The 26625-nt window shown below is 38.4% G+C and overlaps 2 protein-coding genes across 5 annotated transcripts; one reads left to right on the top strand and one right to left on the bottom strand.

Annotated features, from left to right (window-relative positions):
- The first annotated feature begins 45 nt into the window (after nt 1-45).
- On the top strand, nt 46-18219 carry Dhc64C (dynein heavy chain, cytoplasmic). Of its 4 annotated transcripts, XM_066731151.1 has the most exons (22): nt 46-407; nt 993-1510; nt 1581-2805; nt 2899-3275; nt 3455-3490; nt 3846-3917; nt 3985-7338; nt 7418-7812; nt 7883-8193; nt 8282-8370; nt 8599-8628; nt 8739-9885; nt 9958-10453; nt 10542-11157; nt 11223-12017; nt 12109-12310; nt 13032-13230; nt 13701-13818; nt 13911-14282; nt 14371-17133; nt 17220-17417; nt 17501-18219. In XM_066731151.1, the coding sequence occupies exons 1-22, from the start codon at nt 164-166 to the stop codon at nt 17933-17935; spliced, it is 13992 nt and encodes a 4663-aa protein (XP_066587248.1). In that variant the 5' UTR covers nt 46-163; the 3' UTR covers nt 17936-18219. The 4 variants fall into 4 exon arrangements, with proteins under 4 accessions (XP_066587248.1, XP_066587250.1, XP_066587249.1 ...); XM_066731153.1 differs by lacking the exon at nt 3455-3490; XM_066731152.1 differs by lacking the exon at nt 8599-8628.
- Nucleotides 18220-20271: 2052 nt separating this feature from the next.
- On the bottom strand, nt 20272-24802 carry LOC136775580 (UDP-glucosyltransferase 2-like). Its single transcript, XM_066730492.1, has 6 exons — nt 24644-24802; nt 23547-24138; nt 21691-22110; nt 21373-21604; nt 21051-21279; nt 20272-20810 (listed from the first exon to the last, which is right to left on the bottom strand). Exons 2-6 carry the CDS (start codon nt 23949-23951, stop codon nt 20513-20515), a joined length of 1584 nt encoding a protein of 527 aa, XP_066586589.1. The 5' UTR covers nt 23952-24138; nt 24644-24802; the 3' UTR covers nt 20272-20512.
- Between the last annotated feature and the right edge of the window lie 1823 nt (nt 24803-26625).

Here is a 26625-nt window from a genome sequence, read left to right as displayed (position 1 = left end):
GAACACAGTTTCTGTCTGTTCCGCGTGGAGAAAGTGGGTGGAGGTGGTGTGGAATCGGTGGTAAACGGGCGATCACCCAGGTTCTCGCCCTGAATTCGGGCAGAGTTGAGAGAACGTAAATTTAGTCAGGGTTAACCGCCGCCGATTGACGCGAGAAGGAAGCATGGGAGATTCGTTGGACGGATCCGGGGAACCTCCCCCGGAATCCCAGAATGTGGCAGTAGTGGAGTATACGCAATTCGCCAATTACTTGAGGAAAGCGGTGACCGTGCTATTGCCGGACGAGGATATAGTTCCACCAGGTTTTAATTTAGCTTTGGAGGATCGAAAAAATCAAGAATCTATCCGAAAGTTCCTTAGTGATTCCCAGGTCTGGGCACTCTACATCCAAAGAAGCTCTGCAAAAGGTATACCATCACGCTCCTTTTCCTTCTTTTTTTTTTTTGTATTTAATAATATCTCTCTCGGTTGCTTTGCTCTCAATGCGACCCTTCCTCCTCCCTTCCTGGACGAAGAGAAGACGACCATTGTTATTCACAACGGTAAACTCAACAGGAAATGCATACTAATATAAATGTCCTAGCCTCTCCATATAATATTTCTCATCGGGTGACTCACGTCGAAATCGATACACAGGCAAAACGTCATCTCCTGCCCCTCTTTTTTCCCCTCTCTTTTATTTCAGCCGGCAAGCTGATGCTGCTGATGGAGTTGTTATGGTTCAATCAATCCCCAATTTCTAGACCATTTGATAAGGATTTTCATGCATTTTTATCACAGTAACATCAAATCATTTATTTTTAGAGACTCCAATTCGAGTTTAATGACTGAAGCATTTCAGTTATCAAAACAAATAAATCTAGCAACTCAGAGTTTTTTTTTTGCCACTTGTTGACAAGAAATATTCTTTTTTTCCAGTACTGATTTCTAACTGTTTCTTTTTCTTTTAAGGAAAGCAAATCTAATGACAGGGATCTCTTATTTTTTTTCAGAGGATGACAGCGGAGAGACGGATGAGGAGAAGGATAATATTGTATACTACATTTCAAACGAGATACATTTTACGAATCCTAAAATGGCCTCCTTAGTTCTAACTAAGAGAGGAACCGTTGTTGAAGCAGATAAATCTATACATTCGCAGTTAAGGCTTGTTACTTTCGCAGATGGACCACCTTATGAAACGCTACATGCCATCAGCAAAACCATGGCACCATATTTCAAAAGTTATGTAAAAGAGACTGGTCGTGCTGATAGGGATGGTGACAAAATGGCACCATCCGTAGAGAAAAAGATTGCGGAATTGGAAATGGGATTATTGCATTTACAGCAAAATATAGATATACCAGAAATTTCCTTGCCTGTACATCCAGTTGTAGCTCAAGTAATTAAGCAATGCTCGGAGGAAAATAGGAAGCCCAAGGTTGCTGACTTTGGAGATAAAGTGGAAGATTCGACATTCTTGAATCAGCTACAGAATGGAGTCAATAAATGGATTAAAGAAATCCAGAAGGTATAACTCTTGCCATTTCAATTTAAGTTTATGTAAAAATATATGCCTACGAAAAATGATTTTATTTTAGGTAACAAAATTAAATCGGGACCCAGAATCTGGAACTGCTTTGCAAGAAATTTCCTTCTGGCTAAATTTGGAAAGAGCGCTTCATCGCATTCAAGAAAAGAGAGAGAGTATTGAAATTACTTTGACTTTGGATATCCTGAAGCATGGAAAACGCTTTCATGCAACTGTCAGCTTCGATACAGACACAGGATTGAAACAAGCCCTGGCCACTGTAAACGATTACAATCCTCTTATGAAAGATTTTCCGATAAATGACTTGCTATCGGCAACGGAGTTAGAGAGAATTCGTGCGAGCATTCAACAGATTTTCACTCACTTGAGAAAGATTCGAAGCACCAAATATCCGATACAACGAGTCTTAAGATTGGTAGAAGCTATTTCAAGAGACCTAGGACAGCAGCTATTGAAGGTTCTAGGAACGCGAAGACTGATGCACATTCCTTTCGACGATTTCGAAAAAGTCATGAGCCAATGCTTCGATGTGTTTACAACGTGGGATGATGAATATGACAAGCTTACAGGATTATTGAGAGACGTTGTGAAGAAGAAACGGGACGAGCACATGAAAATGGTTTGGCGAGTTTTTCCAGCTCACAAGAAACTCCAGACTCGAATGGAGCACATGAGACGTTTCAGGAGGCAGCACGAACAGCTAAGGACTGTCATTGTTCGTGTGCTTAGACCAACCGTTCGGCAAAACAGTAACAGCTCGGAAAATGCGGATAACAACAATACCAAGGTTGAATTTGCTCTTGACGCAGCTGATGCGAATGCTATTAGCGAAGTTAATCTAGCTTATGAGAATGTAAAAGAGGTGGATTGCCTTGATATTACGAAGGAAGGTCTGGATTCCTGGGATGCTGCTGTTAATCGATACCAAGAACGTATCGAAAGGGTCGAGGCAAGAATAACGGCGCATTTGAGAGATCAATTAGGAACTGCTAAAAATGCTAACGAAATGTTCCGTATATTTTCCCGTTTTAACGCACTCTTCGTTCGACCGCACATTCGAGGAGCCATTAGAGAATACCAGACTCAGCTCATACAAAGAGTGAAAGACGACATTGAGGCTCTTCACGAAAAATTCAAGGTTCAATATGCAGCTAGCAAATGTTGCAAGATGAGTTTAGTCAGGGACTTACCACCTGTTGCTGGATCTATCATTTGGGTTAAGCAGATTGACTATCAGTTAACGATGTATTTGAAACGCGTGGAAGATGTTTTAGGTAATTTTCCTCGAAATTCCCTTGTCTCGTTTCGTTAACTTACAATTCGCGACTCTGATTAATTTGTCTTTTTATTTACTTCACTTTTGCCAGGAAAGGGATGGGAAAATCATATTGAAGGACAGAAGTTGAAAGCAGACGGGGATAGCTTTAGGATGAAATTATCTACGCAGGAAATCTTTGATGATTGGGCTAGAAAGGTGCAACAACGAAATCTTGGTGTAACCGGACGTATTTTCACCATAGAGAGTGTTCGTTCCAGAACGGGCCGGGGTGGAAGCGTATTGAAATTAAAAGTAAATTTTCTGCCAGAGATTATCACTCTTTCGAAAGAAGTGAGAAATTTAAGAAATCTAGGGTTCCGTGTGCCACTAGCTATCGTGAACAAGGCTCATCAGGCCAATCAAGTTTATCCATTTGCCATCAGCCTCATTGAGAGCATCAGGACTTACGAAAGGACTTTGGAAAAGGTGAATTTTACATTTTTCTGCAAACTAACAAATTTTATATTTAATAGATAACATAGAAAGAGTCATATACTTATTATAGTTAATAGCGAGAAAAAAAACAATACTAGGGTATAGTGACAGGTTTCAGATGCAAACTAGATTAATTAAGAATCTAATCCCATGGATCTCCAATATTTTAGCTTACCAATCGGAGTCCCCACTGTCCCGCATTAAAGGTAGATTTCGAAGCTTCCAGGAATATAATGCATCTCACCCAAACTCGCAGTAATTGTCTGCCTGCTTAGTCGATGTAGCAAATTCTACAAGTTTATTTTCTTCATTATCTCCTTTCCTTCAGGTTTAGAGTTTATTTCAGTAGCCTGCTTACAAAGGCCGTATCGCTTAGATCTGATGTTACCTGCCCAGAATTTTTAATCAATATTCTTTTTATTATAAAGGGACTTATCATTTTGCATTTTGCAGTTCCATTATTTTTTGAATGGCAAGTCGAACTTTATGTTGTATATCTGTTTCCCGATCGTTCATCAGTTATTTTTACAAAAATTTTGAAACAAAATTGATGTTTTACAGATCGAGGACAAGGCCAGTATTATTCCACTAGTGGCTGGAATGCGTAAAGACGTTTTAACTCTCATTTCCGAGGTGAGTTCAATAACTTTTTTAATCGACAAATTTAACTCGGATAAATATTTTAAACCTTCGCTTTCAGGGTATCGCTCTGGTCTGGGAAAGCTTTAAGCTTGACCAGTATGTCCAACGACTTTCCGATACAGTAGTGTCTTTCCAAGAAAAAGTAGAGGATCTCTTGGTAGTCGAGGAACAGCTGGACGTGGATGTTAGATCTTTGGAGACCTGTCCTTATTCAGCCAACACATTTGCGGATATTCTTAAGAAGATTCAAAAATCTGTCGATGAGCTTTCTTTGAAAAATTATTCAAATCTGCACATTTGGGTCGCCAGATTGGACGAAGAGGTTGAAAAAAATCTAGCTGCCAGGCTAGAGGCTGGTATCGAGGCCTGGAAAAACGCCCTTACAGGGCAAAAGAAAGAAATCGATCTTAGTATGGATACGGATGCTATAAGCCATCACCCAGCACACAAGTCTGGCGGGGACCCCAAGATACAGAACCAAATTCACGAAGTGCGAATCACAAATCAGATGATGTACCTGTATCCGAGCATCGAAGATGCCAGATTTCAGATAATGCAGCAATTGTTTGCTTGGCAAGCTATAGTTACTTCCCAAGTTCGTCTTCAGAGTACGAGATATCAAGTAGGATTGGATAAACAAGAGTCTGGAACGTACAGGAACTTATTAACAAAATTACCAGGTGGAAAGCAATCTTTGGAAGCAGCTTACGAGGCTGTTGAATCGAAAATGAAGGACATCGCTGATTACGTTGATGAATGGCTACGCTATCAAGCTCTCTGGGATCTTCAGCCTGATAATCTCTACAGGAAACTCGGCGAAGATATTAATTTATGGATGAAGTGCTTGAATGATATCAAGAAGACTAGGACTACCTTTGATACCTCTGATACCAGACGAGAATTTGGTCCTGTCATCATTGATTTTGCAAAAGTACAGAGTAAAGTCTCTCTTAAATACGATTCTTGGCACAAGGAAACTTTGGGTAAATTTGGAACTCTTCTCGGTAATGAAATGGCCACATTCCATGCTCAAGTATCGAAATCCCGAAGCGACTTGGAACAGCAATCAATAGAAGCTGCAAGTACGTCGGATGCTGTTGGTTTTATTACCTACGTTCAATCTTTGAAACGAAAGATGAAAGCCTGGGAGAAGCAGGTAGATATTTATCGCGAAGGTCAAAGAATCCTGGAACGTCAAAGATTCCAATTTCCGCCGTCGTGGTTACACGTAGACAATATCGAAGGGGAGTGGGGTGCATTTAACGAAATAATCAGACGCAAGGATACGAGCATCCAGACACAGGTTGCTTCCCTTCAAATGAAAATAGTAGCCGAGGATAAGGCAGTCGAAACAAGAACAACAGACTTCCTCGGTGATTGGGAAAAAGCCAAGCCTGTAGAGGGTCATCTGCGTCCAGACGAGGCTCTCCAGAAGCTACAACTCTTCGAGAGCAAATTTGCCAGGCTTAAAGAGGAAAGAGATAACGTTGCCAAGGCCAAAGAAGCTTTGGAGCTTCAAGAGCCAGGAGGTGCATCAAGTAGTGAAGATAGAATGCAAGTTGTCTTTGAAGAATTGCAAGATTTGAGAGGCGTTTGGTCAGAACTTTCTAGGATCTGGGCGCAGATTGACGAGACTCGAGAGAAACCTTGGTTATCCGTCCAACCTAGAAAGCTAAGGCAGCAATTAGACACGATGATGGCGCAGTTGAAAGAATTGCCAGCTAGATTGAGACAATATTCTTCGTACGAATATGTTAAGAAGATGCTACAGAGCTACACCAAAGTCAATATGCTTATCGTAGAATTAAAATCCGATGCTTTGAAAGAAAGACACTGGAAGCAATTGACGAAACAGCTCAGAGTTAAGTGGATCCTTAGCGAATTAACTCTTGGACAAGTCTGGGATGTCAATTTGCAGAAGAACGAAGGTATAGTTAAGGATGTGATTTTGGTTGCTCAAGGAGAGATGGCACTAGAGGAATTTTTGAAACAAGTTCGGGAATCTTGGCAAACATACGAGTTGGATCTCATTAACTATCAAAGCAAGTGCAGACTTATTCGTGGCTGGGACGATCTTTTCAACAAGGTCAAAGAGCATATTAATTCTGTAGCAGCTATGAAGCTTTCACCTTACTATAAAGTTTTTGAAGAGGAAGCTTTGACCTGGGAGGAGAAGCTAAACAGGATCAACGCATTGTTCGATGTTTGGATCGATGTTCAAAGACGTTGGGTCTATCTAGAAGGAATCTTTTCTGGTAGTGCAGATATAAAAACTTTACTACCCGTAGAGACTTCACGCTTCCAGAGTATTAGCTCGGAATTTCTCGGTCTTATGAAGAAAGTCTCCAAATCTCCTATGGTGATGGATGTTCTGAACATTCCTGGGGTGCAAAGGGCTTTGGAGCGCCTTGCAGATTTGTTGGGTAAAATTCAAAAAGCTTTGGGAGAATATCTGGAGAGAGAAAGAACTTCGTTTCCCAGATTTTACTTTGTCGGTGACGAGGATTTATTGGAGATCATTGGTAATAGTAAAAATGTTGCGAGGCTGCAGAAGCACTTTAAAAAAATGTTCGCTGGAGTGGCGGCCATTCTTCTCAACGAGGACAATACGATAATAACTGGAATAGCCTCTCGAGAAGGTGAAGAAGTTATGTTCCAAACCCCTGTGTCCACAGTTGAATATCCAAAGATTAATGAATGGCTGAGCTTAGTGGAAAAAGAGATTCGTGTCACCCTAGCCTCGAGCTTAGCGAAGGCTGTACAGGATATCAAACAGTTCAAAGATGGCAATATTAACCCAGAAGCATTTATGATTTGGTGCGACAACTATCAAGCTCAAATTATTGTTTTAGCAGCACAAATACTTTGGTCTGAGGATGTTGAGGCAGCTTTATATGAAATACAAGCGGATCCTAGCAAAAATTCGATGGAGAGAGTTTTGAACCAAGTTGAAAGTACACTGAATGTCTTGGCTGATTCTGTTCTGCAGGAACAGCCACCTTTGAGAAGAAAGAAGCTGGAGCACCTGATCAACGAGTTTGTACATAAACGCACAGTTACAAGAAGATTAATCGCCAATAGGGTTTCTAATCCTAAAGCATTCGAATGGCTTTGTGAAATGAGATTCTACTTTGATCCCAGGCAGACTGAAGTTTTACAGAGACTGACTATTCACATGGCCAACGCCAAATTCTTCTACGGATTTGAATACTTGGGAGTTCAGGATAGACTGGTCCAGACACCATTGACTGATAGATGTTACTTGACCATGACGCAAGCCTTGGAAGCCAGACTAGGTGGTTCACCATTCGGTCCCGCTGGCACAGGTAAAACTGAGTCGGTCAAAGCTCTAGGTCACCAACTCGGACGATTCGTGCTCGTCTTTAACTGTGATGAAACATTTGATTTCCAGGTATGCAATGTTATATCTTAATCAAGGTTTATTTCTGTTCCTTAAAAAGTTTCTTTCACTTGACAATGTTATTTCTCAGGCGATGGGTCGTATCTTCGTTGGTCTTTGCCAAGTTGGAGCCTGGGGTTGCTTCGATGAGTTCAACCGCCTCGAAGAGCGTATGCTTTCCGCGGTCTCACAGCAGGTGCAGACCATTCAAGAAGCTCTAAAGAGTCAAATGGAAGGAAAGAAAGAAGGAACGCTATGCGTTGAGTTAGTTGGCAAACAAGTTAAAGTTTCTACGGACATGGCCATTTTCATCACTATGAACCCTGGTTATGCTGGACGCTCCAATTTACCGGATAACTTGAAGAAACTCTTCAGATCCTTAGCTATGACTACTCCGGACAGACAATTGATTGCCGAAGTGATGCTTTTTAGTCAAGGATTTAGATCTGCTGAAAAATTGGCTTGCAAAATTGTGCCGTTCTTCAAGTACGTAGTTTACCTTTACGAATCTTCATTATATCATTAGTTACAATCTAATGATTACTTTTTTTATTAGATTATGTGACGAACAGCTGTCCAATCAGTCTCATTACGACTTTGGTTTGCGTGCCTTAAAATCAGTTTTAATCTCAGCTGGTAATGTTAAACGCGATCGAATACAGAAAATAAAGGAAGAAAAGCAGAGTCGCGGAGAAACTAATATAGACGAGGCTTCTATTGCTGAAAATTTGAGAGAACAAGAAATTCTTATACAGTCGGTTTGTGAAACCATGGTACCTAAATTAGTAGCTGAAGACATACCTTTGTTATTCAGTTTATTGAATGACGTTTTCCCCAATGTTAATTATACACGCGCAGAAATGAAAGGTAAAAAGCTATTGATATATATATATATATTTTAAATAATAAATTATTACTTTTATCACAAATTGAGAGACTTTAATTATTTTCATAGGATTGAAGGACGAGATCAGGAAAGTGTGTGCGGAAGAATATTTGGTGTGTGGTGAAGGAGACGAACAAGGAGGAGCTTGGCAAGAAAAGGTAAAAAATCTACGTCTATATCTTACTTTGTAAATATAAAGAATCGCACTTAACACTACGTTTATAGAGATATTAGCATGAAACTTTGCACGTAAAATTGAATAAAAAGAAATAGGCTATTTTTCCCGTAAAGTAATTGAATTTTTAAAAGCTTCTTCCTTTAATTTATTGATACAGCACAGTTAATGCAACTCCTAACTCTTAACTTTTTACGTTATGCACACTCAGGGGATGGTCGGTGAAACCTGGGTAGAAAAGGTGAGACCGATCTAAATCTGCATTGCAATTGTTTGAATTTCCTACACTTGAACATGTTTTTTTTTTAAGATCATTCTTTTTTCCATCTTTAACATTTAATTGTCATTTAGGTACTGCAACTATATCAAATCTGCAACCTTAATCACGGTTTGATGATGGTTGGTCCCAGCGGATCTGGAAAATCGACAGCTTGGAAGGTCCTACTCAAGGCTCTCGAACGATTTGAAGGAGTGGAGGGAGTAGCGCACGTGATAGATCCCAAGGCAATTAGTAAAGAAACCCTTTACGGTGTTTTGGACCCAAATACCAGGGAATGGACGGATGGTTTATTCACTCACATTTTGAGAAAAATTATCGATAATGTCAGAGGAGAGATAAACAAGAGGCAATGGATTATATTTGACGGGGATGTTGACCCTGAATGGGTTGAGAACTTGAATTCAGTTCTGGATGATAATAAACTTCTTACTCTACCCAATGGAGAACGTCTGAGCTTACCACCAAATGTGAGAGTGATGTTCGAAGTTCAAGACTTAAAATATGCAACTCTTGCAACAGTTTCTCGTTGTGGTATGGTTTGGTTCTCGGAAGACGTTTTATCCACAGAGATGATCTTTGAGAATTACATGATGAGGCTGAAGAACATTCCTTTGGAGGATGGAGAGGAAGATAATCTTAGCAAAAAGGCTTCAGATAAAGAGGACACTCTTTCGCCTGCCTTGTCTGTACAACGCGAAGTCACTAGTATTCTTCAAAGTTACTTTGCTCCAGATGGCCTTGTAGTCAAGTGTCTGGAATATGCAATGAAACAGGAACATATCATGGACTTTACTCGTCTCAGAGCCCTTAGCTCACTATTCTCCATGCTAAACCAAGCAGTTCGCAATATCCTCCAATATAATCATACGCACATGGATTTCCCTTTGCCCGGTGAGCAGCTGGAACGTTATATGCCACGATGTTTGATCTACGCATTGCTGTGGAGCTTCGCAGGTGATGCCAAATTAAAAGTTAGATCTGACTTGGGCGATTTCATGAGATCCATCACCACTATACCTCTTCCCAATCAGAACAACATTCCAATAATCGATTTTGAAGTCAATATTCATGGAGAGTGGTTACCGTGGAGTAATAAAGTACCACAAATTGAAGTTGAGACGCACAAAGTTGCTAGTCCAGATATTGTTGTGCCTACCTTAGACACCGTGAGACATGAAAGTTTACTTTACACGTGGCTAGCAGAGCACAAACCTCTGGGTAAGTTATGGTCAAATTTTTTATCGAAGATTATACAGGATAAATTTATGTTTAACTTATGCTTCATTATAGTTCTGTGCGGTCCTCCTGGTTCTGGTAAGACGATGACCCTCTTCTCAGCTTTACGAGCACTCCCAGACATGGAAGTAGTTGGACTTAACTTCTCTTCAGCAACTACTCCAGAATTACTACTAAAAACCTTCGATCATTACTGTGAATATCGTAAAACACCAAATGGTGTGATACTTTCGCCTGTACAGCTGGGAAAATGGCTGATATTGTTCTGTGACGAGATCAATTTGCCAGACATGGATAATTACGGTACTCAACGAGTTATTTCGTTTTTGCGGCAGTTGGTAGAGCACAGAGGCTTTTACAGAACGAATGACCAAGCTTGGGTTACCTTGGAGAGGATCCAGTTTGTTGGGGCTTGTAATCCACCTACGGATCCTGGCAGGAAGCCCCTTAGTCACAGATTCCTGAGACATGTGCCTGTTATATATGTAGATTATCCAGGGGAAACTTCCCTAAAACAAATTTATGGAACATTTACTCGTGCCATGCTGAGGTGTGTATTACAAAATCTGAAGCTTCATTTTTTTACTAGTTGGTATTTGACCTTTTCTTTATTTTGTTATATATATATATATCTATAGACTGACTCCTTCCCTGAGAGGATACGCAGAACCTTTGACAAACGCAATGGTAGAGTTCTATTTAGCTTCTCAGGAGAGATTTACCCAAGATATGCAACCACACTACGTGTATTCTCCAAGAGAAATGACACGTTGGGTGCGAGGAATCTGTGAAGCCATCAGACCTCTCGATAATCTCTCTGTGGAAGGTCTTGTACGTCTCTGGGCTCATGAAGCACTCAGATTATTCCAAGACCGACTCGTTGAGGACTCTGAACGTGCCTGGACCAACAAGAATATCGATATTGTGGCCTTGAAACATTTTGGTGGTGTGGACCAAGAAAAAGCTCTAGCCAGGCCAATTCTTTACAGTAATTGGTTATCCAAGGACTATGTTCCTGTAAATAGAAAAGAATTAAGGGATTACGTCAGAGCAAGATTAAAGATCTTCTACGAAGAAGAACTGGATGTGCCATTGGTTCTGTTTGATGAGGTTCTGGAACACGTTTTACGAATCGACAGAATCTTCCGACAGCCCCAGGGGCACTTATTGTTAATCGGTGTTTCTGGGGCTGGAAAGACGACTCTTTCCAGATTCGTAGCTTGGATGAACGGGCTATCAATTTTCCAAATAAAGGTAATTCTCAATTTTTTAACTGAATCTATTAATTATTATCCTGAATTTGTTTTACTAATGTCAAGGTTCACAACAAATACACGGGAGAAGATTTTGACGAAGATCTTAGACAAGTTTTAAGGAGATCAGGCTGTAAGGACGAGAAGATTGCATTTATCTTGGACGAATCTAATGTGTTGGATTCTGGATTCCTGGAGCGAATGAACACTTTGCTGGCAAATGGAGAAGTACCGGGATTATTCGAAGGAGACGAGTACACGACGTTGATGACTCAGTGCAAGGAAGGTGCACAACGAGAAGGCTTGATGTTAGACTCTAACGAAGAATTGTACAAATGGTTTACTGGACAGGTTATGAAAAATTTGCATGTGGTTTTCACCATGAATCCCAGTACAGATGGTCTCAAGGACCGAGCAGCCACGTCACCAGCTCTATTTAACAGATGCGTTCTCAATTGGTTCGGTGATTGGTCTGACAATGCACTATTCCAAGTTGGAAAAGAATTCACGAGTCGAGTCGATTTAGAGAGACCATCCTGGAAGTGTCCAGACTTTTTCCCGTCAGTATGTTCATTGATCCCGGCACAGCCTGCTCATAGAGATGCTGTTATCAATGCCTGTGTTTATGTTCATCAAACCCTACACAAAGCTAATGCTAGACTCGTTAAGAGAGGTGTCAGAACTATGGCAATCACTCCCCGACACTACTTGGACTTTATCAATCACTTCGTTAAATTGTATCACGAAAAGAGGAGCGACCTGGAAGAACAACAATTGCATTTGAATGTTGGTCTAAGCAAGATTGCAGAGACTGTGGAACAAGTTGAGGAAATGCAAAAAAGTTTGGCTGTTAAATCTCAGGTAATAAATACAAATCTCACAAGATTAATTAATAATTATTATTCTTCTATAAGAATTCAAGAATGACGAGTAAATACAAATATGATTGCAGGAACTGCAAGCGAAAAACGAGGCGGCTAATGCAAAATTGAGGCAGATGGTGAAAAATCAACAGGAAGCTGAGAAAAAGAAGGTTCAGAGCCAGGAGATTCAGCATCAATTAGCTTTGCAAACTGTTGCTATTAATCAAAAAAGAGATGATGTTATGGCTGACCTTGCTCAAGTCGAGCCTGCTGTTATCGATGCGCAAAATGGTGAGAGAGCTTTTCGAAAACATTTTCTAGTATTTGACAAATGCAAAGACAATATTTTAAATTTTAGAGTAAAAACATTTCTTAAATTGTTTTGATTAATATTTCTTTCGCGATTATTCGCTAATATCATGTCACAAAAATAGCTGTGAAAGCGATTAAGCGACAACACCTGGTCGAGATCCGATCAATGGCGAATCCACCTGCAGTAGTAAAGCAGGCATTAGAGTCAATTTGTTTGTTGCTCAAAGAAAAGGCCAACGACTGGAAGCAGATACGATCAGTGATAATGAAGGACAGCTTTATCCCGACAATAGTGAATTTTAACACTGAGGACATCACGTAAGAGAACACCTAGGGGCCTGCTGAATGTCCAATGAACCTCCGCCTGGGAATCTAATCTGGACCAAAACAGTCTTAACCGCTTGATATATGTTGACACGTTGATACTGTGTTACGGTCTTACAGCTCGATTCTATGTGATTACTTACACTTTACAACGCAATAATCCTTTGCCCGACAAGTGCTATAAATCTTTGCGAAGAATGAAACTTACGGTTTTTAGATCAACGTGGGGCAAAGGATTAGATATATTTGCAATGTTATGTCTCAAGGGCCTAATTATTGCAATTACAGCTTCTTAAACTTCGTTTAACTATGTTAACTATGCCTAATGCCTGCCATCTTTTTCTCTTTACTATACAAAGTCGTTTCTTTCGTATAGCGGTGAAATCTATAAAGAAACAGCATTTAGTCGAGGTTCGTTCCATGGCGAACCCACCTGCCATCGTGAAGGTAGCATTGGAATCGATCTGCTTGTTGCTCGGCGAAAACGCCAGTGATTGGAAAAGCATACGCACGGTCATCATGAGAGACAATTTTATCAATACCATTGTCTCCAATTTCAGTACGGAGGACATTACGTAAGCATGTTTCTTTTCTGTTTACGTAGAAGAGACATTTTTTTAGTTCTTCCCTTTTTTTATTCACAAGAGTTATCCTTCGAGGCTAATGACCTTGACTGTCAGTGCCTCTAAACATAAATAAAACTCTTTATTCGTTTAGATCAATTTTTTTTTACTACGTGCATCATTTTGTGTTTGCTGTTGATACCGTGAGTTCGTCTTTCCCAAATTTTTCTGTGACACAAATTGAGCTTCCAGTGTAAATTCTAATCCACCAGCTTTTCAAGAATTTGTTTAACCGATTAATTCTTGACTTTACTCTAATTCACGTTGCATGATACGATTGATATGATCACTAAACTAAAATTGTCCAAGTCTTTAATCTTGATGCTAACATAAAAGTTAAAATATAAATAATTCATAATTTTGTTTATCGAGGTTTTATGGGCGAATTCCAACATCTAAAAGGTAATTTTCTGTCTTAATAGAGATGAAGTTCGTGACAAGATGAAGAGTAGATACCTCAGCAATCCAGATTACAACTTTGAGAAAGTTAATCATGCCAGTATGGCTTGTGGTCCTATGGTGAAATGGGCCATAGCGCAGGTGAGAGGATAAAAACTCTGTGTTTAACTTGTGTAAATTATTTTAATGATTTTAAAAAGTTTGTATAAATAAATTTTAATTGTTTATAACAGATCGAATATGCTGACATGTTGAAACGTGTCGAGCCACTTCGCGACGAGCTTGACTCTCTAGAAAGGCAAGCAGAAACAAATAAGGTGAGAGGAGAAGATGTGAAGAATCTAATTGCCCAGTTGGAGCAGAGTATCGCTTCGTACAAAGAAGAGTATGCACAATTGATTTCTCAAGCTCAAGCTATCAAGGCTGACCTCGAGAGTGTTCAAGCCAAAGTAGATCGATCGATAGCATTACTCAAGTCTTTGGTGATCGAGAGGGAACGGTGGGAAGCTACTAGCGAAACTTTCAAGAGTCAAATGTCTACGATTATTGGAGACGTTCTTCTGTCTTCGGCATTCTTGGCTTACGCAGGATACTTCGATCAACACGTGAGTTATCTTTCCAAATATCAATGAATACTTTTTACATTAAGGCCTTTAAAGTTAAACAAAGTTATAATACATTCTCGTATTGCAGTATCGACAAAATCTCTTTACAACTTGGTGTCAACATTTGCATTACGCCAACTTGCAATTTAGACCAGACATAGCAAGAACTGAATATCTCTCTAATCCAGACGAACGTTTGAGATGGCAGGCAAATGCTTTGCCGACGGACGATCTCTGCACGGAGAATGCCATTATGCTCAAACGATTTAACAGATACCCATTGATAATCGATCCATCGGGTCAAGCGACGGAATTCATTATGAACGAGTTCAAGGATCGCAAAATCACCAAGACCAGCTTCCTCGATGATTCATTTAGGAAGAATCTAGAGAGCGCATTACGTTTTGGCAACCCACTATTGGTACAAGACGTAGAAAATTATGATCCAATCTTGAACCCTGTGCTGAATAGGGAATTGAGAAGAACGGGCGGAAGAGTCTTGATAACGTTGGGAGATCAAGACATTGATCTTTCGCCATCGTTTGTCATCTTCTTATCAACCAGAGATCCAACGGTGGAGTTCCCACCTGACATTTGTTCGCGCGTCACTTTCGTCAATTTCACAGTTACTCGAAGCTCCCTGCAGAGTCAATGCTTGAATCAAGTACTAAAAGCAGAACGCCCAGATATCGACGAGAAGAGGTCAGATTTGTTGAAGCTACAAGGAGAATTCCATTTAAGGCTGCGACAACTCGAAAAATCTTTATTGCAAGCATTGAACGATGCCAAGGGTAAGATCCTCGATGATGACTCGGTGATAACGACACTGGAGACGTTGAAGCAAGAAGCTGCTGACATAAGCAAGAAAGTTGAAGAGACTGATAAAGTTATCGCAGAAATCGAGACAGTTTCCCAACAATACTTACCACTTTCCCAAGCTTGCTCCAATATGTACTTCACTATGGACAGTCTAAACCAGGTTCATTTCCTTTATCAATACTCTCTGAAGATGTTCCTCGATATATTCACGTCTGTTTTAAATCAAAATGCCAAGCTGAGCTCTATGTCTGATTACACACAAAGATTGTCAGTGATCACCAACGATTTGTTCTTGGTTTGCTATGAAAGAGTTGCCAGAGGTATGCTGCATACAGACAGGCTAACATTTGCTTTACTCCTCTGTCGAATCCACTTGAAGGGAATAGCAGCAGAATCCACCTACGATAGCGAATTCACGTTTTTCCTTCGTGGAAAAGAAGGAGTTCTCAACGTTCGTGCGCCGCCTGTCCCTAATCTCAGCTCGGAACAGCAAGAAGCAATGATGCGATTGAGCTTAAGATTGCCAGCTTTCAAAAAGCTCGCAGAGAAAATACAAGAGAACGCTGAGCTTGGTACTTGGTTGCAATCGCCGACTCCCGAAACTTGCGTACCGAAATTGTGGGACGAGGAGAAGCCTCTTTCTCCCACTGGCACTGCGATGCATCAGCTGCTGATCATTCAGGCTTTCAGGCCTGATAGAGTAATAGCTGCAGCTATTCTCGTGGTAACCTCGGCACTGGGTGAAGGATTCATGGCTGCTGCCGAGGCCGAAATCGATTTTGCTTCAGTCGTTGAAAACCAATTGAAGGCTACGGTTCCAGCTTTATTGTGCTCCGTTCCAGGATTCGATGCTTCTAGTAGAGTGGACGACCTCGCAGCTGAATCTGGTAAGCAGATAGCAAGCATCGCCATTGGATCAGCTGAAGGATTCAATCAGGCTGATAGAGCAATCAATATGGCAGTGAAGGCTGGTAGATGGGTGTTGCTGAAGAACGTTCATCTCGCTCCCCAGTGGCTAGTTCAGCTGGAAAAGAAACTCCATAGTCTGCAGCCGCATGCGAGTTTCCGACTGTTCCTTACGATGGAAATTAATCCTAAAGTCCCGGTTAATCTACTGAGAGCTGGAAGAATATTTGTATTTGAGCCACCGCCAGGTATCAGGGCTAACTTATTGAGGACTTTCAGCACAGTGCCAGCTTCAAGAATGATGAAGGCTCCGAACGAAAGAGCTCGTTTGTACTTTTTGCTCGCATGGTTCCATGCGATTGTTCAGGAGCGTTTGAGATACGCACCATTAGGATGGGCTAAGCACTACGAGTTTAACGAGAGTGACTTAAGAGTGGCTTGTGACACCCTGGACACTTGGATAGAGACCACAGCTATGGGTAGAACAAATTTACCTCCAGAGAAAGTGCCATGGGACGCCTTAGTTACTTTGTTATCACAATGTATATACGGTGGTAAAATTGACAACGATTTCGATCAGAGGCTTCTGGCTTCTTTCCTCAGAAAGCTGTTCACACCCAGGTCATTCGAATCTGATTTCGCATTGGTTGCAAATGTTGATGGAGCACAAGGAAGCCAGAGGCACATTACTATGCCCGATGGAACGAGGAGAGATCATTTCCTTAAGTGGATCGAGTCTTTATCTGATAGGCAAACACCGTCTTGGCTAGGTCTACCCAATAATGCAGAAAAAGTGCTCTTAACCACGAGAGGTACAGACTTGGTGTCGAAGCTCTTGAAGATGCAGCAACTGGAAGATGAGGATGAACTGGCTTACTCCAATGACGAGTCTCTTGATGCTCCTAGGGAAGCTGAGGCCGATGGACGCCCTTCTTGGATGAGAACACTTCACAATTCTGCTTCGACTTGGTTACAACTCTTGCCCAAGAATTTACAGACCTTGCGAAGAACAGTCGAAAACATAAAAGATCCCTTGTATAGATATTTCGAACGAGAAGTCAACAGCGGTGCTAAATTGCTCCAGGATGTCATTCATGATTTAGAGGATGTTGTTCTGATTTGCCAAGTAAATTATAATTTTATCCAAACATTAATATTGTTAAAGTTTCATTGATTTAACCAGTATAATTAATTTATATTCTTTAATCGTAGGGTGAAAAGAAGCAAACCAATTACCATCGAACAATGCTGTCAGAATTGGTTAAAGGAATATTACCTGGTGGATGGAGAAGATATACTGTACCCAGAGGCTGCACCGTTATTCAATGGATTACAGACTTTAGTCACAGAGTATCTCAGCTTCAAGAAGTCTCAAGATTGGTTTCTCATGGTGGAGCCAAAGAAATCAAAGTAAGCAAATAAGTTTTTTTTTTATGTTTTATTTCAGTTTTATCAAAGATTTTGATCGACATGTTTCACTATTTTTTCCACAGAGTTTTCCAGTTTGGCTCGGAGGGCTTTTAAATCCAGAAGCTTACATAACAGCGACTCGACAGTGTATTGCACAAGCAAACAGTTGGTCGTTAGAGGAATTGCAGTTGGACGTGATGATCGGTGATGGGGATAATACAGCGACCGATGATTGTTCCTTTGCAGTTACAGGTCTGAAGCTCCAAGGAGCTCAGTGCAAGGACAATCAGCTATATCTGACCTCGACCATAATGACCGATCTACCAGTCACGATGCTAAGATGGATCAGGTCATCTACCGAAGAGGTCAGAAAAGGCAAACTTTCTTTGCCAGTTTACCTTAATAGCACTCGTACGGAACTGCTCTTCACCGTTGACTTGAATATCGCCCCCAGCCAAGATCCACACAGCTTCTATGAAAGAGGCGTAGCTGTCCTCACATCAACTGCTTTAAATTAATATTAAATTCGTCTCTAAAGATCTATTAACAATCGTACTATACAACTCTTAGACGACGCTAATTAAATTCTCTTATCTAGCATAATTCGAGTAAAACGTGCAAATCTAGAGATTAACGATAAAGTGAAGGGAGAATTTGTAATATATATATATATTATTTAATTTTTCTATACGTTCGAAGTTAAAAGGCTTTCTGTAACAAAGTTGCATCGCGTTTGGTGTCGAATGTAATTACCATTTTAAACAGTATGTAAGTGGCAATTAATAAAAATAATGAAAAAATATTATTTTGTTTTTAATGATTTTTTTGTTTGTTTGGAGATTACGAATTATTGATTGGGTATGTATAAGAAAATTAAAACTTTATTTTCTATTAGGCACAAGTTAGGCACAACAGTTATACTCTCTTTATAAAAGCTTCGAATCAATGATTATCACGCGATTCATTCGTTTTTCTTACACAATGAGATTTTAGCCATTCTTATCTAGTATATAAAGATACAATTCTTATTTCATTGCAATTAATTCACAGCTTCTATCCCTGTTATCATGCAGCGTCTCATATCGCTAACTTTAAAATAAACACAATGAAAAAGAGTTTTAGTAAAAAGATAATAAGGCTATAGTTGTAATATATTATTCGCAAAGTGAAGCTTTCATCAAATCTCAAATATTAGATAGCTGCAGTATATTGAATGTGATCAGTCAATTTGTTTTATGTCTTATATGACAGTAAGAGCTACGTGTCAAAGTCTTAATAATGATTTCCATTAATGAATGAAATAGCAACGTGATTGTTTTCTAAGTTGTTTTTCTATAGAATTTTTTCCTACCAATTTAATTATGAATTACTATGAATGTTGCAATCGCACTAAGAAGTATTTAACTCTCGTAGAGTTCAAGGTGAAATGAGCGTGTCTTATGTCATTTAGAAGGTTGATCATTAAAAAGCCCGTCAAGTACTGGCTATCCCTACTTAAATTCAGTGAAACATCAGAGGGGAACACGATCTACCGGAAATGAAGTTTTAAATTACTTTAAGCTATATCATGTCACGTATACATTTTAACTATAGAGTAATCTACAATAATGTTCTCGTCATCCTTAATAAAAAAATGTTGACTAATATCATAAATTAAATAATATAGAATTACGACTAAAATGAGAAACTTAATCATTTGATCGAATAATTCGTTGTACCATTTATATCAAGTTTTTAAATTCTATATTACAATATTGAATTAGCATCAACTAAGCTATATTTATTTAATAGTTTATAGACAATTGATAAATGCTAAAGTTAACTTGATAAAAAAGCACTACTTTCGACCAACTGCACTGAATGCGTAGATGGAGAGTGGAAGGGTCTGAATGGCCGTCTAACTATTAACGTGCGCGCAAGTACCATTAGTGCAATGACGGTAACCAGAATCCCTGATCTACGGTTCACGAGATATTTCATAATTGAACACAATTTTGCATCGCGTAACATGATTACATAACGCGATGAATTCCAGATACTATAATAATGTTGCAACAGCATCAGCTATTTAATAGTATAATAATCGAATAACCAAGTAAAACTTGTGTTGGAATAAAATTAGAGCGATACGGGAAAAGATGTGATATATAATTTAATCTAAGAAGGTTGCATGCGCATCGAGGAAAATCTCACTACGTATAATAATGAATGATAAATAAATCTACTGTAGAGCTACATACGACTGATATACTATATAGATATAGAACAAGTTTATTTATAAAATTATATAGCAATTATATAAAAACCAATTGATAATAAATTATTTATTGATATATAGGTTTGGTATAATGAAAATCTTTTCCAAGTTTTCAGATTGAAGATTAAACTGGGCCAAGGGTGTAATTATGATTTGCTTTGAAGGAGAAGCGATGAACTTGTGAAAGATTGATCTTGGTATATATATAATTATCATCTATGCCAATCACTATAGTTTATACGAGGACGTTAATTAGGTAAGCATATGGAATAACTACTCGGATGGCTGCAGGCCATTCATATACATGTCAGCACAGTAAAGATGACAGAACAGCCAACTCTTGGGATATATCATGAAGATTTTGAGCAAGGCGTGCATGTTACAACCATGCCAGAGACGAATAGCCGATGATTGTAGGGCATTCCTATATATATATGTATACCCTTAAAGATACTTTAACCTCTCGTAATTGCTACATCGCGCGCATCCACTTGCCTCTCTCACGATTATAAGAACCTTCTTCAAGGCCACTTTAACCTTTTTAGTAAATAGGTATTACATCTTTGTGAGAAATAAATTGAAAGTGATAAAAGCATATAAGGAAATATTTGTTCATATATTTTACAATATTTGTTCGTACACATTTTGTAAAAAAATATTTATTACTTAAGATATAAAATGTTCATGATTGATATTATTATCTTCTGTGAAAAATGCCCAGCATTTCTTTTCTCAAGTGACTTTTTCCACTGTCAATTATGACATAAAACGAAACGAGGTACTGATTGTAACGAGTGCATAAAATTCTTCTATAATTATTGGCAATTTTTCTAGAGACTTATTTGTTCTTCTTGGCCTTCATCGCCTTCGATTCCTTCTTGCTGCATTTGGCTCCAAAAACGAAGCACCCTGCTTTTTTTACCACGAAGCACAGAATCTTCACGGCTACGTAGAGTGTGATTAGGACTAGTGCTAAGATATCGAGTAAATAACGCTGCCACCAGGTCAAACGAATTGCGGGTGACTGCAGGGTAGTCGCTCCGTGTCTGCCGATATACTCGATCCAGTAAATCGCAGTGTCCATTGCGCTCATTGGTCGATCCATAAGTTGTTTCGATAAAACTTTCACATTTGCGCTAAAATTATAGAAATTAATCAATATAATTGTGAAGCGAAATGAAAGTGAGGATTGTTCTTATATATATTCCGACAAATTCTATTTTCTCCCAGAACGAGACCACACACACACAACCGTGAATTTTTAATAAGAACATACATCAAAGTGGCCTTAGAATTATCTTATTAGTTGTAAAAAGAGTGAAATTAGTTAATAAAACTAGGAAGAAAGATGAACGTAATGTATAAGGTTACAGTACCTGTAAGTTGGATCGTTTACAATGGTCTTAATCGCATCTGCCAATTTTTCTGCAGTCACATCCTGAATGGATTCGAATGCTATAGCTATTTTTCGTCTAGCATAGGTTTTTACATTGACGTGCTGGTCACCGAAGAATGGAATACCAATCATGGGAACACCACAATACACGGATTCTTGCGTTCCCATCAAACCACCGTGGGTTATAAATGCTTTGACGTTCTTATGCCCTTTGAGAAATCATGGAGGAAATATTGATTGGATTATAATTAGAAATGAAAAGTGAATAAATATCGTTGTGATGTAGGCATAGATATACTTACTCAATATAGGAATTTGACTGAACCATGGTTTGATCATAACATTTTTCGGCAGGCCTGGCAACAAATCTTCTTTCCTCGCAACTTTCAGGAGTATGCGAATAGGAGCCACCTTTTCAAAGGCACCGTAGAATTCTCGGACAACTTCAGGTGGGAAAGTTTCGAATCTAACCATCGATCCAAAAGTGAAGTAAATCACACCCTCTTTGCTATCGTCCAGCCATTTCTGAACATCCTGTGCTCGACAGAAAGATTTTCTTTACGAATCATTTCAAGTGGACCCTTAATGACAAATTAATAATAATAAATAAGGGCTCTTACTGCTGGGAGCGGAGCTTGTTCGTCCTTGAACTGAAGACCAGCGACTTCGACCACCGAATGAGTCAGTGGCCTGATTCCATTCAAAGCTCGATGAGAGTTGACGAGAACGAGCGATAGATTCTTGTGCATCTCGTTGACCGGAGGATATCCAGGGCCAAAATATTTCTCCACGATTTCATCCTGATAGCCAAAGTAATAATTCACCTGGCCTATTATCGCGGTTATCATGAAGGTATTTGCTAAACGTTCCAAGAAATTCATCTCTTGAGTGTACGTGGAAAAGAGACTGGGCATGTATGCAGGATTCATTGGATTTCCAGTTGGATAATTCAGCCAATCGAGATTGGAGCACGTAACAATGCCGATTACTGGGATATTCAACAATTGGCCAAATGCTAAATAACAAGGAGCTGCAAACACCTGTCGAAAAAAATCATCCGATATATATATATATATATTAGGGTGGTCATTAAAAAAAAAAAATTTTGGCGGATCCTTAAAAAACACTAGTATTTGATGAGAAACTACAGTGGTTGAAACCTGTGGCCTGACAAATGATGGAAACACGTGCCTCAATGCGATCAAATATAATTTTCCAAGAATTTTACAGTTTTTCGCAGATAACTCATTAAATATTCGATTCTATGAAAAGATGCATATAACCTTTTCTCTGAAGAATTAAATTCTACACAATAAATGTTCTATACATTTTTCTTCTAGAATGCATACTAATCGAGATATTGCTGAAAAATCGATCCTCTTTTTCGTTTATACACATTATATTGACATATGCTCATATGAGTAGTTATTCTTATTTCGCTGTAGTTATACATTTTATTTCTCTCAATTTAATAAAATATGTTAATTGTACGGTAAACTAAAAATAATTATTCATATAAACATATCAATATAATGTGTATAAACGAACAAGAGGATCGATTTTTCAGCAATATCTCGATAAGTATGCATTCTACAAGTAAAATGTATAGAACCTTTATTATGTAGAATTTAATTCTTCATAGAAAAGGTTATATGCATCTTTTCATAGAATCGAATATTTCATGAGTTATCAGCGAAAAACTGTAAAATCATTCGAAAATTATATTTGATCGCAATGAGGCACGTGTTTCCATCATTTATCAGGCCACAGGTGGCTTCTCATCAAATACTAGTAATTTTTGGGGATCCGTCAAAAAAATTTTTTTTAACGACCACCCTAATATATATATAGTTTAGACGGATCAACGGATCCTTATAAAATATGTGTATTATTCATTTTGAACTTCTCTTTTGGTTCTTGTGCAATATATGTGCTAAACAATATTGAACAAAAAAAAATTATTCTTAAAAAGTGTTTACAATACTATTTGTCATCATCGAGAATAAAATTTGCCTTCTCGAGATAATTGTTGGTTGGGCAAACAGGCCGCAATAAATTATATATATCAAAAATAATTAATACTCTCCACAGATTTGAGCTGAGATAGCCAAGTGTAATCTCTCGAGCGATGATTTTCCTATAATAATACAGTCACGTTGTCAGTTATCAATGAATCGATATAAACCAACAACATGACTTGTAATAAAATCTTTAAAACATTTCTTGCGACAGACGATGCTCCAGTATAATGGACTCGCGCATTAATCATTCCTATTTTGCTATTGCTCGTGAAAATATCTTGCTGTGTATAGTTCAAGGTCACTCCAATCTGCTGAATCACTTGACAAGCCTGCAGTCATTAGGAAGCGGTCCTAAACAGGTTCTGCCCACTCCGAATCCACCAGACTCCCGAAGAATAAATTTCTCACGCTTTGACACGTGTTATACGACGATGATAAAAGTATAGTGTACTCACCTCGGTAATAACGAGGTCATAGGGCGGATCGGTTGGAGGATTTTTGATAATTTGTTGAAGTTGCGGTAAACCTAGCAATTCGCAAATTTGATTTCCAGCCATTTCGACGAAATGTTTGACATTGATTTGATTGAATTGGTCGATGTCGTTGGCTGATATGTTGTTCACCACAGCCGGTATTGAGCCCTTTATGCTTATATCTTTGTAGTTTGGTATTGGGTTCTCCAATGGAAAATGACTGACGACGTCGATCTGATGTCCACGCTTGGCCAAACCCTTGGCCAAGGCGTGCGTCATGACAGAATGGCTCTTCCCATGGAGAGGAAACACCGCCAAAATTCTGTAACTATTTGCGACTTGGCAGATTGCCAAGCACACCAATCCCAAAGCCCAGAAGCTCTTCATCCTAAAACGGATTGCACGGCAAGTGACTTTCACACAACTCGGCAAAAAGAATGATTGGTCCGACGGTTCCTTTCAACTTGGAACAATATGCTTCACAAGTATATAATTTCTTCTAACTGACAAATGACACCAACTATACGTTAATCACTAACCAAGCTCCATTATAAAATAGTCGTCTGTGGTGAGCCTAGACAAGAATGAACACAGTTATTATTTAATCACTCGAGATAAAAAAAGAGAATTCGAATAACAAACGTCATGATATCTATATATATATATATATATATATACATCCAATTCATTAGATAAATTCTTTGAGTTATATATATATATATATATATATATATATATATACTTATGCAGCTGTACGCGCTTGTTCCTTCTCTATTTATCTTATCATATACTTCGAGAGCAAAAACTGGATTATCACCAATTTCTGATGTAAAATGATCATTATTTGTTAGAGGTCAAATTGAAAACTTTAAAGTATAACAGAAGAAGGTGATGTAAGATTATTCCTAAAGTCATTATTGAAATTTTATATTGTTGTGTAAACGATGAGAATAGAGAACTTTCATCATTTTATATACTGAATTTAATTGGAAAATTGCTGATGGTAATTTAGCGTGTAATCATGGGGTCAATGACATGATATTTATTTTGAGAACTTTATCAGTTAAAAAAAAACTCACTTTATTTCAAAAAGTTGCACAATTATTAGCGTAGGTTTCACGACTATTGCGTAAGTATAATGATTGAGGCGCGCAGTGGTGAACGATGTCTCCGTAAAAGAGACAAGAACCATCTGCCGGGCAGATCGCGCTACAGAGCCAGTATAACCCAGTAGAACCTAGAGGACTGAGGAGTGAGGAGTGAGGACTGTGTGGCCACTGTGGCCCTATAGCCTGTAAGCTATACTACCGGCTTCCACTAGACTCTCTCTCTCTCTCTCTCTCTCTCTCTGTATCTATGTATATATGATGGGGAGGATCCATTAACTCATTACGAACCTCGAAGAATACCCCATGCTCCATATGCACTCTTTAACTTCATTATTTTTATAACACCAAACTGTACAATAATTAATGCTCATAGTTAAGAATTCGTAGTGTGTATCCATATTAATTTCATATAGTCGTACGTGACATTGAAATATTTTATTCTAATATAACAATTTTATTTATATCCGTTTATTGTTATATTAAAAAAAAATAAATGTTTGCATACATTATATACGCGCGCGCGAAGACACTATTTGTCCAAATTCACGATCAAAGTTAAAATTTGAATAAACGACAATAAATAAAAATCTCAAAAGATGTAAATACTCACCTGGTATTATTATGTAATAGAGCCTTAACGTCTAGTACAGATGTGTGTATAATATATATATATATATATAGTAGATTATTTCCTACCAAAACATTTCCTACGAATAAAAATGTTAATCTTATCTTACTAAAAATAACATTATTACAGAACAGACAGTTTCATGTATTACTGTTTATAAAAGTGAATATAACATACTAATACAGCTCCATTTCAGCAAACAATTACATATAGATCAGGTACTTATCGCGGAGGCACAGCACAAATGTAATATTACCGTAGAAATAAAAAATAGTTCTATACCACTTCTTTTTTTTTTTGAATTGAATTAGAAATGATGAAATTATTTAATATTAACTATTTACTCGTAAATCTAGGATAGAAAAAGCGGTTCCTCTGGTGGAAGCTGAAACACCTAGGTCCTATGCGATTGATGAATCTGAGGACCAATGGACCATTATATGTACGATACACGTAAAAGCGTGTTGCAAGCAAGTCAAAACAGAGGCCACTATGTGTAGAAACGCGCACAAACGATTTTCATTAATAATAAATAAATTGACCAATCATGCAGTGCCAATTAAACCTTCATGATATTTATCTTCTTTTTTTATTGCTGTTTTTCTATTTTTCTTATGTATTTATAAAGAAATTCCCATTATTTCCAGCGTTATATCCTTTAAGAACATCACAGTTGTCGAATCGATATGGAGTATTATACTGTATTAGGTAGACAAAGGACTGTCCGCTCAGGTGAAGCAGCTTGTCGGTTACCTATATTGTTTTATATCTGAATAGATTACTTTGTAGGGCACGTAAAGGATATTCAAAAAGGAATGCTAATTCTAAAGACCCAACTATAAATATATGTTTCTGAAAACTAACAGTTCTCTAACTCCTATGACCGATCATTATAGGGGAAGCCTTGAAAGTGTATACCGATTCGCGTAGCATTTTTATTATGTGCTGCTGGGTTAATCCCCTTCCCCTTCTTTTACCAGGTATTTAAGTAGCTACCTTTACCTTTAGAAGTGACAATGTATTTGCTATTTGTTAAATTGGTATAGGCGTTAAGTGCACTAAAACAGAAAACTTATGGTTTGACAAAAAATTTACAACATGTCTTTTTGTAAAGAATTGAATTTTATCTCGGAATTACTATTTCTTAAATTTGCGTACCGTGCTTTCGTTCTAAACTATAGGATTGATATTTCTTCATTTCTTTTATAATGGGCTTGGTTTCAGGTAGGTAAAAAAAAAAATGGAAGAATCAAAGATATGTTTTGTCCGATACTTGTGATTTTATTTATATTTTGTGGCTCTAACAGACTCTGATTTCTCTAAA

This window comes from Prorops nasuta, unplaced genomic scaffold (genome assembly GCF_024137725.1).
Source record: "Prorops nasuta isolate Cenicafe-Biocafe unplaced genomic scaffold, Cenicafe_Pnas_1.2 PNAS00008, whole genome shotgun sequence".
NCBI lineage: Eukaryota > Metazoa > Arthropoda > Insecta > Hymenoptera > Bethylidae > Prorops > Prorops nasuta.
Note: the sequence above shows the minus strand (reverse complement) of the source record. Positions and strands in the feature narration are given on the sequence as shown.

Bases quoted from the DNA above. Each gene is read 5' to 3' on its own strand.
- Dhc64C (XM_066731151.1), top strand. From the start codon at position 164: ATGGGAGATTCGTTGGACGGATCCGGGGAACCTCCCCCGGAATCCCAG. The intron at 408-992 runs GTATACCATCAC...ATTTTTTTTCAG, and splicing joins CCAAAGAAGCTCTGCAAAAG to AGGATGACAGCGGAGAGACG. The intron at 14,283-14,370 runs GTGAGTTATCTT...CTCGTATTGCAG, and splicing joins CAGGATACTTCGATCAACAC to TATCGACAAAATCTCTTTAC.
- LOC136775580 (XM_066730492.1), bottom strand. From the start codon at position 23,951: ATGAAGAGCTTCTGGGCTTTGGGATTGGTGTGCTTGGCAATCTGCCAA. The intron at 22,111-23,546 runs GTGAGTACACTA...TTTTTTCGACAG, and splicing joins ATGACCTCGTTATTACCGAG to GTGTTTGCAGCTCCTTGTTA. The intron at 20,811-21,050 runs GTACTGTAACCT...CTATAATTTTAG, and splicing joins GTAAACGATCCAACTTACAG to CGCAAATGTGAAAGTTTTAT.